This window comes from Arachis stenosperma, chromosome 4 (assembly GCF_014773155.1).
Source record: "Arachis stenosperma cultivar V10309 chromosome 4, arast.V10309.gnm1.PFL2, whole genome shotgun sequence".
Classification (NCBI taxonomy): Eukaryota; Viridiplantae; Streptophyta; class Magnoliopsida; order Fabales; family Fabaceae; genus Arachis; species Arachis stenosperma.
The window spans coordinates 5,431,851-5,446,461 of NC_080380.1; the positions used below are offsets into that span (position 1 = coordinate 5,431,851).

Sequence of the window (14,611 nt, forward strand, 5' to 3'; positions counted from 1 at the left end):
CTTTTGTCAAAATAATTTACAGTTCATCATATTAGTTAGGTTTTATCTCAAATTATATACATTGATCTGGGTGTTAATTACAGGAGAGATTTTAAATTGTGATTAATCTATTATTTAAAATATTTATCTATTCCTAATTATAAATATGTTAATAAAATATAAATATTTTATAATTTCTTTATCTTTTAATATTTTTTCTTGGAGGCTTTATATTATTTTTTTAAAATCAAGTTTTGATATTTTTTTCCCTGCAAAGATAGATCAAGGCCTTTTTTATTTTAAGAAAAATCAAATTCTATCTATATAAAGTTGTTTGAAATGTTTTATATTATTTATAAATTTTTATTTATTCTACTAAATTATATTCAATATTTTTATTTTATAGGCTTTTTAAGTCCTTCTTTTCTTTCAATAAGAAAGATAATAAATAATACCACAAAAAAAATATTAATATTTTCTTTTTTTATGTTTCGTATTTTTTTATTTTCTTTTATATTTTCACTGTCCTTGATATTATTTTGCATGCAATTTATAAAATCTTTATTTTTTGTTCTACTCCATATAAAGTTTTTATTTTTCTTTTATCTAAATTAAGTTTAAAATTAACTTTTTAGTGATATTGTGATTAAAATTTATTTTTTTTATTTTTATTATTTATGTTGTTGACTATTGCTTATATCAATACTTTAAAAGAATATAAAAAAGGAGTTTATGTGGTATAGTAGTCAAAATTTATAGTGAATTGAATTGTTTAATTATATACCTATATTAAACAAATTTTTTAGTTTATGTGGCATTAAATCAAATATTAAACTCCAAATAAAAAATAAGATAGAAACTCAGGTGCAGTCGATTTCACGTGAAGTTGATACCTGAATTATCTAACTGCTCTCAGATATCAACTATACGTGAAGTGGACTTCAGCTTAGTTTTCACCAAAAAATAATATATATATATATATGTATATGTATATGTATATGTTCCATCCATTCATCCCTTGCTTCTTCCACACCCAAATGTTGTTATTTTTTCTCTTTGCCTTTCTATCAAAATCCAATATTTAAATTTACCAAAGTGACCCACGAAGCCAGGCTTACAAAACATGCTTCCCTTGAATTCAGGGCCATGAACATGAAAGAAGAAAAACCGAAGAGAAATTAAAGTCCCATACATGTTCCTTGCATGCCACTCTTTTTCCAACTTGTTCTTGTTCCAATTCTCCCCAAGAAACCATGCCGATTTCCGAAGCCTTTCGAAGAGTCAAACTTATGAGGCTGTTGGAACCTTCTGTTTCTGTTGGTCTTGCTGGATTCTTTCTACTCATCACGTGCTGCTTCTTCTTCTACTTTGACTACACACCATTCGGATTCTTGGCTCAATCACAAACCCTTGCTTTGCCTCCGGTTTCGGTTCCGGAACGCAGAGATAACAGCGTTGATGAGTTTCTTGGAGAAAAGGAGTGTGATTTTTTTCAGGGTAAGTGGGTTTGGGATGAGAGTTACCCTTTGTATGACTCAAAAGATTGTAACTTCCTTGATGATGGCTTTCGTTGTTCTGAAAATGGTAGACATGATTCCTTTTACACAAAGTGGAGGTGGCAACCCAAACATTGCAACTTGCCAAGGTATGTTTTTCATCACTCTCTCACTCATTCTCTTATCCGCTTATTGAGATAAATTCAAATGAAGATTAAAGAGGAGAAAATAAAGAACTATAACCAACAATGGTCATTGGTTTAATCAGCGGAGAAAATAACGATGGAGGTTGGAGAGGATGAAATTGATGAGAGTCTAATAATTATTTTTTGTGGAAAAAGTCATAAGCTATTATCGTGTTTGTGTTGACTTGTTAGCAAAAAATTAAGTTGCTGATATTAATTTTGAGAACAAGAAATTTGAAAACAACATAATAATATTAAAAAGCTCAATAGGGGTGTGTCTCTGAACATATCTTATTTGGCATCTTTTGAGAGGGACCCAAATGGTGGCGTATCCTTTGTATACTTGTGTCACATATACAATATTCTCTAAACATATCAGCTTTGTGAAAATGACATTGGATGATGAGAACACTTTCAATTAATTACTTTGAATTACTTAATGACACTATGAACCTTATTGGACTTTGAGAGATGATGATATTTGAACCAAGAAATAATTCCATTAAACATATTGATATATTACAGATTCAATGCAACAATGATGTTGGAAAAACTGAGAAACAAACGCCTAGTGTTTGCCGGGGACTCAATCGGAAGAAATCAATGGGAGTCATTCTTATGCATGCTGTCTTCTGTAGTTACTAACAAGAAATCAATCTATGAAGTAAATGGCAACCCAATCACAAAGCACAAGGGGTTCTTAGTTTTCAAATTCAGAGACTTTAACTGTACTGTAGAATACTACAGAGCTCCATTTCTTGTATTGCAAAGCCGGCCGCCGGCCGGCGCTGCTAGAAACATTAGGACAACCTTGAAGGTGGATAAAATGGATTGGAACTCTTTGAAGTGGAGAGATGCACATGTCTTGGTTCTTAACACAGGACACTGGTGGAATCATGAAAAAACCATAAGAGGGTAATTCATAATTCATAATTCATTCCTATGTTACAATTGTATATGTGGTTGTGTTTTTTCACCTAAGAAGTAACTCTTTTCATATTTTTGCTCAGGGGCTGTTATTTCCAACAAGGTATGGAAGTTAAGATGGAAATGAAGGTGGAAGATGCATATAGGAAGTCAATGGAGACAGTGTTGAATTGGATACAAGATAATGTAAATCTTAACAAGAGTCAAGTTTTCTTTCGTACATATGCACCCGTGCACTTCAGGTTTGTAATTTGTTGCAACAATTGTTATGATTTATTCAAGTTTTGCATATATTTATTTATCCAGTAATGTATGAACAGAAGTGGAGATTGGAGAAGCGGTGGAAGTTGTCATTTGGAAACACTGCCAGAGCTTAACATGTCATTAGTGCCTAATGATAACTGGTCACAATTCAAAATAGGCAATTCATTGCTATCATCACACAAGAACAGCACTGAACTTGTCAAGTTGAAAATATTGAATATAACAGAGATGACAGCTCAGAGAAAAGATGGGCACTCATCAATCTACTATCTTGGTCCGAATGGCGGCACGGCGGCACTCCATCGGCAAGATTGCAGCCACTGGTGTCTGCCTGGTGTACCTGATACATGGAATGAGCTGCTTTATGCAATGTTCATGAAACATGAAGGCTTCTCGTAGCAAGGAACTTCAAAGAGTCATGGAAGCATTATATACAGCAATTCTTTTTTATTTGTCTTGGGCAGCAAGGACTCACAAATTGTTCTCACCAGTCTCAGAAAGACGCTAACACCTTACACAGTACAAGACTTGAATTTTGGAGTACATATATAAAATCATAGATAAAAGCCTTTGATTGTGCAGATATTTTGATTAGTGTTGTTATGAACATATTTCTTCTTTTATGTTATTACCGGGAATATAGTTTTGAGGCAAAACTCACACAATTAAACCTTCTCACATTAAAGAGGGTACAATATTGCTAGAGTATAACATAGACAATGGATATTTAAATTAATTAAATAATAAATCATTCTTAAAAAAATTGATTAAAAACTAAAAATTAAAGTACAACTAACATTTCTCTAACATAAATTATTTTCGTCTTTAATTCGTTTATATTAAAATATATTTTAATAATTTTGTTTTCTAAATTATAACATATGTAAATATATTAAGACAAAAAGAAAAATGTTAGTTGGTTCATAGCTCGTAACGACCTTCCAATCGAAGGAAGTTTCAGCAATGGCGGATGCGTACTTCTCTCTCTTCACCCTCATCGTTCTCATCCCCTTAGCCCTCATCGCCTTCCTCTACTTCCTCGTGCGCCCTCGCCCCGTCAAGATCCCCATCAAGAATCGCCACGTCTTCATCACCGGTGGATCCAGCGGCATCGGCCTCGCCCTCGCTCACCACGCCGCCGCCCAGGGCGCCCGCGTCTCCATCCTCGCCCGCTCCCGCAACAAGCTCGAGGAAGCGCGCAATGCCATCCGCCTCGCCACCGGCATCGACGTCTCCGTCTTCGCCGCTGACGTCAGGGACTACGACGCCGTGAAGCGCGCGGTGGACGAGGCTGGGCCGATCGACGTGCTGCTGCTGAACCACGGCGTGTTCGTGGCGCTCGAGCTGGAGAAGCAGGAATTGAGTGAGGTCAAGTTCACGCTGGACGTTAACCTCATGGGAAGCTTCAACCTCATCAAGGCGGCGTTGCCGGCCATGAAAACCAGGAAGGACCCGCAGCAACCGGTTTCCATCGCTCTTGTCTCTTCGCAGGCCGGTCAGGTATAAATCTTCTATACTCTGAAGTTTTGCATGAGACTCTGCTGTTGATTGAAAGAAAGCTCAAATTCAGTGGAAATTTTGAATCTAACAGTCTTTTAGGGTTTTGGATTTGAAATTGGTTTGGATATGCTGGATATTTTGAGTGTAAGAGGAATGAACATGTGGTTTAGTAGATTACTGTTGACTGATGTGGAATTTATGTTTACATATACTTTTAGGTGGGAATTTATGGTTATGCAGCTTATTCTGCCAGTAAATTTGGCCTCCGTGGTTTAGCAGAAGCATTGCAACAAGAAGTTATAGCAGATAACATTCATGTCTCTCTGATCTTCCCTCCGGACACGGATACTCCCGGATTCGCTGAAGGTAATGAAGCGTGTGCTTTAGCTTATGTCTTTATGCATATTAGTTTTGGTGATATACTTCTAGCTTCAAATTTTGTGTTGATGAGAGAAGTAGTATTCCTTGTTGAAGCATTTTCCATGAATTTGAACTTGCTACTTTAAGCTCGTAATGTATGTGAAGAGAGGAAAAAGCTACAGATTGGAGTGCTTAATTCTATAGTGTATAACCTACACTGAAGTTATGTTTTGCTACCAAGAATTGGTGCATTGATTACCAGATCTCTTTTACTTGTAATTCAATATACTGTCGACTTAATCATTTCCAGCTTCCTCATTAAGTCATTATTGTATTATTGTCTTTTTAGTACATGATCTCATGCATTTGAACTTATTGTCAAATGTTATAACGTTGATCCTGATTGGAAAATTATAGACAGTCAATAGCTCAAGATAATTAGATTTATAAAATGAGATCCGTTGATATAATCTCCTGGGAAGTTTACTTATTCCTATAACCATAGTGGTAGTACAAACTGAAATGTTACTTTTACAGAAAACAAGAGAAAACCAGAGCTCACCAAAATCATTGCATCCTCTTCTGGTGCAATGAAACCTGAGGAGGTTGCTCAGAAAACTTTTGATGGCATAAAATCTGGGAGCTTCATCATTCCTTGCAATTTGGAGGGAATTGCACTGTCATTAGCAACTGCAGGTTTATCCCCTCAAAGGTCATTCTTAATGGCCACAGTTGAGGTTCTTGTGGCTGGAATACTGCGTATTGCAGGACTATGTTTCCAGTGGACTTGGTACACAAGTATAGAGAAGTGGCACAACCAAAGAAAAGGTAAGTGCTTTGCAGGAATGGGAGAACATTTATTACCATTTTCTAGTTTAATAAATAAAGTCCTGGTTGAGATAAATTACAGAAGACCAATAAAGGTTTACTTATTCATCACTATTGTCCCTATTGTTTACCTAGCTTTGAGCCTTTTAGAATGATTCTTTTCTTTTCTTTTCTGTATTTATTATTTACTTTTTCGCCTGATTGCCTCTCATTTATGACCCAAATTTTTCACATCTATCAATTTAGTGCTGTCGAGGCAAATGGTGTGGTTGTGGCAACCACTAATGGTTGCTTACAGTGAGTTGGTCATGACGGAGAACCAAATTACAAATGTTTAATAAATCTAAGGACCAAATAAAACTTTCAGGCAACAGGAAATAAAAGTCAAAATCGAGTAAAAATATGGGGATCTGACGAACAAAATCATCAAACCATTAATAAACTTGAATAGTCGTTTACTTAAGCTTTACATTAATGTTAACAAGGTGATCATTTTATGTTAGCACAGTCTTTGAAATTAGCTAGAGTGAATTGGATGTAGCTTTTGTGGAACTGATGATTTCTACTTCTAGCAGGTTCACCTCAAAGGAGCTGAAACACTTTGAGCTCGGTCCTTGTTTTAGGAGACTTTTAGCGGATATTGCAACGTAGTTTTCTTCAAATCTGCTCTACATTGATATATGGGGAATTTTGATTGATTGTCAACTGTGTGATCTCGATCAAAGACATACATTCCAAATTTGTAGTTTCTGACATAGAATCCTTCATATATTTGATAGAGAAAGTGAAAAACGAAAATAAAGTTACATCTAGTTTTTCAGGTCTGTCTGTCAGTTTTGTTTTATTAAGCAAATGAAATGTTTAGCAATTCTGAATCATTCATTTTCCACGGTCCTACTTTCAACTTTACCAACTTCACCTTTTCTTTTTTAGTAAGAGGTGTGTACGCAGTACGCTTCCATGTTCTTTGAACTGTATGAGATGTTTTGATGTCATTGTTGGGATTTTAGTAGTTGTATGAATTGTTTAACAAAAACTGGCAAATCAGTTTAACAAATAAAAACTGGTTGTGATAGATTTTTCTTTTACGAGTTTGGACCGGTTGAAATTCATGATCCAATCCATTTATTCCATTATATGGGGCAAATATTTTGAACAACGGATGTTGATTTAAAATAATTGACACACTTAAAACATTTCCAGACAAAAAATAAAAGAAAAATAAAAGGTTGTTTACACAAATATTGAGTTTTTCTTTACACTCATTTGGAGTATAGATAGATAAATACAACCTCGCCCAAATAAAGAAAGTATATAAATGCAATAGGGTTAATACTTAAATTCGTCCTCGAAAGATTATGCGATCTTCATTTTTGTCTTTGAATGATTTTTTTAATTAAATTAGTTTCTGAAAGATAAAAAAAATAAGTCAAATTAGTCCTTTTGTCAGTTGGACGATGATGTGGCACGCCACGTGGCAGGTCAACGACATGGTCAACGCCATGTGGCAAGTCAGCAACACGTGGCACGCCACGTGGCAGGTCAGTGACATGTGGCATACACGTGACATGCCACGTGTCACTTGACATGTGAAAAAGTTTTTTATAGTCAAAATAGTCCTTGAAAGTCTACGTAAGTTATTTTCATCCTTCAAATTTTAAAAATTAGTCAAACTAGTCCTTATATAATTTTTTTTATTTTTTCTTCATAATATTAAATTTGAAATTTTTTTGATACTACTAATTTTAATAAAAATGTAATTGACAAACAAAACATTGGTAATTGTATCTTTTTTTCTTAAAATTTTTTTCCAATAAAATTATCTCTCTCCTTTAATTCCTCTCAAAATCTCTCTTATTCTTTTCTATTCTAAAACATTTTTCTTATATACATTTTGTTGGAATATATATATATATACTCAAAATTGAAATGTATGTATTTATTAACCTAAACACAGTTATATGCTCAAAATCAAAATTTATGTATGTTAACCTTGTATTTATGTATGTTGAATAGTGGTATAACTTTGTTTACGTTAACATACATAAATTTTGATTTTGAGCATATAACTTTGTTTAGGTTAATAAATACATACATTTCAATTTTGAGTATATATATATATATTCTAATGTAAGAAAAAGATTTAAGAATAGAAAAGAATAAGAGAGATTTTGAGAAGAATTAAAGGAGAGAGATAATTTTATTGAAAAAATTTTTTAAGAAGAAAAGATATAATTACTAATGTTTTGTTTGTCAATTACATTTCTATTAAAATTAGTAGTATCAAAAAATATTTTAAATTTAATATTATGAAGAAAAAATAAAAAAATTATATAAGGACTAGTTTGACTAATTTTTAAAATTTGAGGGATGAAAATAACTTACGTCTGGATTTTTAAGGACTAAAAGACTATAAAAAACTTTTTCACATGTCAAGTGACACGTGGCATGTCATGTGTATGCCACGTGTCACTGACCTGCCACGTGGCGTGCCACGTGGCGTGCCACGTGTCGCTGACTTGCCACGTATTGTTGACCATGTCGTTGACCTGTCACGTGGCACTTAACGTGCCACATCATCGTCCAACTGACAGAAGGATTAATTTGACTTATTTTTTACCTTTCAGGGATTAATTTGATTAAAAAAAATCATTCGAGAACGAAAATGAAAATCGCGTAATCTTTCGAGGACGAATTTGAGTATTAACTCAAATATAATAATTTACTTAAATGAATAGATGATCTACTAGAATAACTTTCTGCAAAAAACTTAAAGATCAGAACAATTTTAAATTATTTTAACTAATATTTTTAGTTAGTAGCCTAATACTTTTAATTTAATATTATATTTTTAATTAATATTTTTAAATATCATTAATTAATTATTAACTAAAAATAATAAATTATGTTAGTTTTTTAGCATTGTTGCATGGAAATATTTTGAATAGGTCTGTTTTTCTGAGATTACATTTGGTGATATACTACTGCTCAATTCAATTTAAGAAGTCAATATATATATATATATATAATGTTTATTTGGATGTTATTTAAAAAAATATTTTTTAATAAAAAATAATTTTTTTATTTTTTAATATGTTTAGTAAATTTTTATTAATAAAATAAATATATTAAAAAAATAAAAAATATTTTTTTAAAAAAATTATAATTAACATTATTTTTAAAAGATTTTTTTTTAAAAAATTATATTTTTTATATAATAAATAAATAAAAAATATTTTTATATTATTATATCTAAACATAATTAATAAATAAAAAAATATTTTTATATAAGATATTCAAATATAAAATTATTTTTATTTTTTCATAACATCTTTAAAACAAAAAGATAACTCAAAAAAGATTTTCTCTTGTAAACTCATCTTATAAACTCACCCCAAACAAGTTCATAATCTTGTTTAGCATCATCATAAACTTACTTACCTTATCGGGGATTTAATTAATAACTAATATATAAAAAAAGAGGAAGTAAGGTCCGATTCCGAAGGAAAGAGCGTAAAAACGAAGCACAGAAGCAGGGTGTGGAACACAGAGGTGGTGGAGTGAGCGGGAGCGTGAGAGTGAGAGTGATAGGTGGTTGCAATGGCGGAGACTGCTGCAACGCAACCGAGCCGGTCTAGGGACCTCGACAAGCTCCTCCTTCGCCCCGGAAACCTAGTCGGCCCGAGGTTCGAACCAAGCGCCCAGCTCAGAGACGACGTCCAAAACCACGCCCGCGTCCTCGTCGTCGGCGCCGGCGGCTTGGGCTGCGAGCTCCTCAAGGACTTGGCCCTCTCCGGCTTCCATAACCTCGACGTCATCGACATGGATCGCATCGAAGTCACCAACCTCAATCGCCAGTTCTTGTTCAGGTACCTATTCATTTATTCCCCCTTTCTTTCTTCTTCGTAGTTTCTAATCGATTTGGGCGATTTTTTCTTGTTTAGGGTTGAAGATGTTGGGAAACCGAAGGCTGAGGTAGCTGCGAAGCGCGTTATGGAGAGGATCAGTGGCGTCAACATCGTCCCTCATTTTTGCAGGATCGAGGACAAAGACATCGATTTCTATAACGAATTCATGATTATTGCTCTTGGTCTTGACTCCGTTGAAGCTCGCAGCTACATCAACAACGTTGCTTGTAGTTTCCTAGGTTTGCATATCCCTCTTTTAAATTTTGCTTGCTTGCTTTCAGTGGTTGATTTTTTGAACGAATCATAAATAGTAGTGTGTGGGTCGAAATTTGACTTGTGATAGCTTTACACACATGCATGGAAACAAAGGTTTAGTCTGCACTTGTGTTTATAGGGTCATATTTATACTTCTGTAACTAAATTTAGCACCTTACAGATTAACCGAACTAACCAGATAATCTGTTATTTGTAAAATATATATTGTGGAAAATAGTAGACTTTAGACTCGTTACGATTCTTTCAGTTATGAATTTGAAATTGAGGATGAAGTAAAAAAAAAAAAAAAAAAAAAACGTAAATTGAAAAAGAATAAACCATTATTGAAGCAGATAGTATATGATACAGAAAGCCGTAAATCCAATATTATTTGTAGTAGTGAGAGCAAACGGGATGCTTGTTCTCCTAGGAAGAAGGGATTTGCAAGTCTAACTTATGCACATGGAACGTGCCTTCAGTTGTGTGTTAATACATAGAAGACTGCAAATGAATAAAATGCAAACCAAATATTCTAATGCATAGAAGTGTGTGTGTGTGTGTGTGTGTGTGTGTGTGTAGGGTGTGATTACATAATTAATTGTAAAGATGTTTAGACACTCAGAAATTTTGGTCAGTAGGTCTGTTAGGCCTTGTTTGGGAGCTGAATTTAGAATGGAAAATGAAGAAATTGAAGGCAACATGAATCGGAAAAGGTGTTTGAGGGTTTTTAAAAACCCTGCAAATCCCTCGTAATCCCTCTTCTTCGGTTCCCATGTTTTTAGTGGTTTTAGTTCGCCTCATACAAAGGGGAAGGCAAACCTTCGAAACCCCTTCTTTTGCATCCCCTTCCTTCCCTTTCAATGTCTTTCCTTTTCCTTTCTATCTTGACTCGCAAACAACACCTAAGTTTTACTATCAGAGTGGGTGAAATTCACTATAATGGATGAAGACGACAACAACGAGAACAACTTTTAAGCCATATCCCAGAGTTTGAACTTGGTTGTCCATGAAAGATTAGATAGTGTCTTAGTTATGTTGGTTGTTGATTGCCTAAGACAATGTTCTCTTTTATCTGGATGCAGGACAGGCTATATAGATTTTTAATAGAACAGACCATGGGCTTTGCTTAATGTATATGTCAATTCTATGGTGTGAGCTGTTGAATCTTTCTCATCTATGGAAGTCCTTAAGACTTATCTTTAAGTTTAGTTCTTATGTCTTTTGATCATTAATATATCATGCCGATGTAACTGTTCGACTCTGCCTTTTAAAAAAAAAAAAAAAAGAATCATCATATATATAGGCATTTGATGCAAAGTATGTCATTCTGTCTAAGGTCATTTCTTGGTGACATGTCTGACCCCAACTTCCTATATTTTCACTCCATCCATATCCATCTTTGCTTGCCAGTTTCATTGCTGATTGCTTATACTAATTTCAGCTTCTGTTTTTTTTTTTCCCCTGCCATGAGATAGAATATGATTCTGATGACAATCCACTGGAAGAAACAATCAAACCCATGGTAGATGGTGGTACTGAAGGTTTCAAGGGCCACGCTAGGGTTATCTTGCCTGGGGTTACACCTTGCTTTGAGTGTACAATTTGGCTTTTCCCACCTCAAGTGAAGTTTCCTTTGTGCACTTTGGCAGAAACCCCCAGAACTGCTGCCCATTGTATTGAATATGCACACTTGATTAAATGGAACGAGGTAGTTCATAACTTTGTCTCTTTGTTCTCTCTTTGTTGTGCTTAAAAATCCATAACTGGAACAAAATAATTTGTAGGCTCATGGTGGGACCGCTTTTGATCCTGATAACCCTCAGCATATGAAGTGGGTTTACGATGAGGTAACATTATTTTGGAAATTGGATCCTGATAACCGCTGTTAACTTACATTTTTGGGTCTATTATAACAGTTTTCTGTTTCTTTTGATAGGCTGCTAAGAGGGCTGAGCTTTTTGGCATTCCAGGAGTTACTTATTCTTTTACCCAGGTATTAGATCATTTGGGATGCCAGTTCTTCCTAGCAAAACTTTAAATTGTTGCTTCATGACCTCATACTTTTCTTATTACCGAGTAATTAATTGCTTGGACAGGGTGTTGTGAAGAACATTATACCTGCAATAGCTTCCACGAATGCAATTATATCAGCTGCGTGCACTCTTGAAACATTGAAGATTGCAACAGAGTGCAGCAAAACTATGTCAAACTATCTAACGTGTGTCTTTTCTCTTCTATATTCTGAAGCAATTATTATTCAATGTGTGTGATTTTTTTTGTTGAATGTTTTTATGCACATAGTTTTGACACACAAGACACGAAGATGAAAAATGGACAAGAAATTTTTGCACTTTACTTTAAGTTTTAGAGGTCATTTTTGTCAGTCCCTTTGTTTTTTTCTTTTTTAAAATACTTATGCATTACCCATAGATCTTGGGCATTTGAAATTACTTTCTTAGTTCATATTTAACCATTATTATTCTGAGTTCAACACCAAATGTAACATATGGGCAGTGTTCATTAATTCCTGCATACTTTGTGTAGGTATAATGGATCTGAAGGCCTCCATACCAAAGTAGCGGAATTTGAGAGGGACAAAGACTGCCTTGTCTGTGGTCCAGGTGTACTTATTGAAGTGGACACTTCAGTCACATTACAAAAGGTTATTTTTACAACCATGGAACTTCATATAATCCAATAAACACCCTTGTGTTTCAAGTTCTTTGTTTATTCTTTCTAAGTTCATCGGGGTCTTGTATCTCGATAAACAAAATATCGAAATTTCAAATATTCAGTGTTGCCGACAAAATCCTTTTCTTGACAAACAAACTCAGTTATCGGTACTGTAGCACTTTTGATAACTGAAGTAAATTTTCTGACTACGCTCTAGCTGAATTTTACCTGAGTCATATATTTTGATGCTTCTTTGGTTACTTCCTTCTAATGCAATATTTAACAAATTGTGTGAAACAGTTTATGAATCTTCTGGAGGAGCATCCTAAATTGCAATTAACAAAAGCAAGCATCACACACCGAGGTAAGAATCTGTACATGCAAGCTCCCCCTGTATTGGAAGAGATGACGCGATCAAACCTGTGTTTGCCTCTTTTCGAACTTATGGGTAAACTTTCCAAGGATGTTATACATGTGAATGGTATGACAAACAAGAACAACCAAAAAGTCTCCTGTCTGAGAAAATTACGAGTCACTTTCAAGGGAGTTGATGGGGTTACTGATATGGATACAGCTGGTGGAGCATAATTTTGGAAATCCAAACGTACTTCACTGCTTGAAATTTTCAAGGTTTGACAAGCATAGTGACGTTATCAGTCCTTAAGATCTCAACAAATTGCCAATATTGGTAAGGCAAGGTTGATAGTTTCTACCCTGTAAAACTTATTTATAGAAATTTGATGATATGTTTTTTTATTGTTGCCCACATGGCCATGATCTTTGTCTATTCAATATTAGCATATTCTTAGCTTGATGGAGCTCAATGAAGTTATAGTTCACTCAGAATATGTTTGATCCTGATAGGTTTCCAATTTGACTTAGGCTAGAATAGTATGCACATGTATCACTTAACGATGTATGAGATTGACAATTTCGGTATCAGGCTATTCTTAGCGTACAGCTAAGGCCACAAGACACGAGCTGAATGAGCTGTGGTTGCATTACAGAATAAAGAACACCTAAGCACTTGCATTTAGATGGAAAAATAATAACCGGTCTTAAAAACATAGAAAACCCTGTATAAACTTGTACGAGTAGGTGTTTTACACTGAAACTGAGATCTATTATACGATTTAGGCTTAAACCAATCGATTTACAAGTCATGTACTACAATCAGCTTGAAGGTGACACTTTATGCAATTCTAAGTGAATTTGACACTTCCAGAAACGAGAAAATAACAACTAACAAGTACATTTTTTCGGTAAATGAGGTGAAGTGTCATGTTGGAGTATTAGCACGCCCGTAAAGGGGTGGCAATGGGGGTAGGGTTTGGAGGCAACCCGTAAATAAGATTTACGGGTTGAGATTTTTATATAAACTTAACTTTACCCATTCTTAACCTGCGGGTTGAGAATATTCCAACTTTAACCCTATCCATTTTTAATCTGTGGGTATTTGATCCTACCTGCAGGTTACAAAAAAAAATGCAACATTATTATATAATTTGATGATAATTTAAAATAGAATTTACTTTTATGTAAAAAAAATATTAAATTATCAATTAATGATCTTCTTTTAATGACTAAGGATTTTTTGTATTTAGTGAGAGGTTTTTGGTTTAACAACCACTTGAAATATATTTTTATATAAGTATATAACATATACATATATAGAGTGCGGGTCGGTCAGGTAGGATTGAAACTCAACCCGCACCCTATCCGACCCACACGGAGACTCTATTCGCACTCTATCTTACCCGCTGCGGATTGGGTTGGCAATCTTACCCGATCGAGTGGGATCGAGTAGGGTGCATGTTGCCTCCCATAAGTAAGTGACTTAAGAAGAGTACTCTAATGTTAATATCTGATGCTGACTTGATAAGCTAATTTATTCGCTACACATTGATGATATTGAGATGACAACATAGAACTTACTTTCACCTAGTATATTTTTCTAGGTACATATTTTACAGAAGGAATTAGGGTGGTTCGACTTAAAACTGGAATCATAATCTCGCGAGCAATTCGAAATATCTGCAACATTGAGTCATAGCTATACAAATCTTAGTGTATCAATCAATCACTACATTATAAAGAGCTTGATCAATACCCATTAGGCCATTACCAAGCAATATTTATCACAAGAGTAGTGACGTAGACTCATGAGTGACAACAAAGCTCAATAATCTCGTGCTCTCAACATTCTTTTCATTATTCTGTTCTCGGTAGACAGATT

At 34.4% G+C, this 14,611-nt stretch overlaps 3 protein-coding genes across 4 annotated transcripts; all 3 read left to right on the forward strand.

Moving 5' to 3' along the window:
- The first annotated feature begins 995 nt into the window (after window positions 1–995).
- Window positions 996–3,525, forward strand: LOC130973357 (protein trichome birefringence-like 11). The gene is made up of 4 exons (XM_057897841.1): window positions 996–1,624; window positions 2,186–2,575; window positions 2,671–2,829; window positions 2,908–3,525. Exons 1-4 carry the CDS (start codon window positions 1,233–1,235, stop codon window positions 3,248–3,250), a joined length of 1,284 nt encoding a protein of 427 aa, XP_057753824.1. The 5' UTR covers window positions 996–1,232; the 3' UTR covers window positions 3,251–3,525.
- Window positions 3,526–3,772: 247 nt separating this feature from the next.
- On the forward strand, window positions 3,773–6,622 carry LOC130973185 (3-dehydrosphinganine reductase TSC10A). Of its 2 annotated transcripts, none has more exons than XM_057897624.1 (4): window positions 3,773–4,351; window positions 4,570–4,717; window positions 5,249–5,539; window positions 6,112–6,622. In XM_057897624.1, exons 1-4 carry the CDS (start codon window positions 3,815–3,817, stop codon window positions 6,132–6,134), a joined length of 999 nt encoding a protein of 332 aa, XP_057753607.1. In that variant the 5' UTR covers window positions 3,773–3,814; the 3' UTR covers window positions 6,135–6,622. The 2 variants fall into 2 exon arrangements, with proteins under 2 accessions (XP_057753607.1, XP_057753608.1); XM_057897625.1 differs by having other exon boundaries at window positions 6,115–6,622.
- A 2,379-nt stretch (window positions 6,623–9,001) lies between these two features.
- On the forward strand, window positions 9,002–13,186 carry LOC130975996 (NEDD8-activating enzyme E1 catalytic subunit). Its single transcript, XM_057900718.1, has 8 exons — window positions 9,002–9,408; window positions 9,484–9,686; window positions 11,178–11,410; window positions 11,487–11,549; window positions 11,639–11,695; window positions 11,799–11,920; window positions 12,247–12,364; window positions 12,676–13,186. Exons 1-8 carry the CDS (start codon window positions 9,140–9,142, stop codon window positions 12,961–12,963), a joined length of 1,353 nt encoding a protein of 450 aa, XP_057756701.1. The 5' UTR covers window positions 9,002–9,139; the 3' UTR covers window positions 12,964–13,186.
- Window positions 13,187–14,611: the final 1,425 nt, after the last annotated feature.

Excerpts from the sequence above, each read along its gene's own strand:
- LOC130973185 (XM_057897624.1), top strand. The coding sequence starts at position 3,815 with ATGGCGGATGCGTACTTCTCTCTCTTCACCCTCATCGTTCTCATCCCC. Across the intron at positions 4,352-4,569 it reads TCTCTTCGCAGGCCGGTCAG|GTGGGAATTTATGGTTATGC; the intron begins GTATAAATCTTC and ends ATATACTTTTAG. Across the intron at positions 4,718-5,248 it reads TACTCCCGGATTCGCTGAAG|AAAACAAGAGAAAACCAGAG; the intron begins GTAATGAAGCGT and ends TTACTTTTACAG.
- LOC130975996 (XM_057900718.1), top strand. The coding sequence starts at position 9,140 with ATGGCGGAGACTGCTGCAACGCAACCGAGCCGGTCTAGGGACCTCGAC. Across the intron at positions 9,409-9,483 it reads AATCGCCAGTTCTTGTTCAG|GGTTGAAGATGTTGGGAAAC; the intron begins GTACCTATTCAT and ends TTTCTTGTTTAG. Across the intron at positions 11,921-12,246 it reads ACTATGTCAAACTATCTAAC|GTATAATGGATCTGAAGGCC; the intron begins GTGTGTCTTTTC and ends TACTTTGTGTAG.
- LOC130973357 (XM_057897841.1), top strand. The coding sequence starts at position 1,233 with ATGCCGATTTCCGAAGCCTTTCGAAGAGTCAAACTTATGAGGCTGTTG. Across the intron at positions 1,625-2,185 it reads AAACATTGCAACTTGCCAAG|ATTCAATGCAACAATGATGT; the intron begins GTATGTTTTTCA and ends GATATATTACAG. Across the intron at positions 2,830-2,907 it reads TATGCACCCGTGCACTTCAG|AAGTGGAGATTGGAGAAGCG; the intron begins GTTTGTAATTTG and ends ATGTATGAACAG.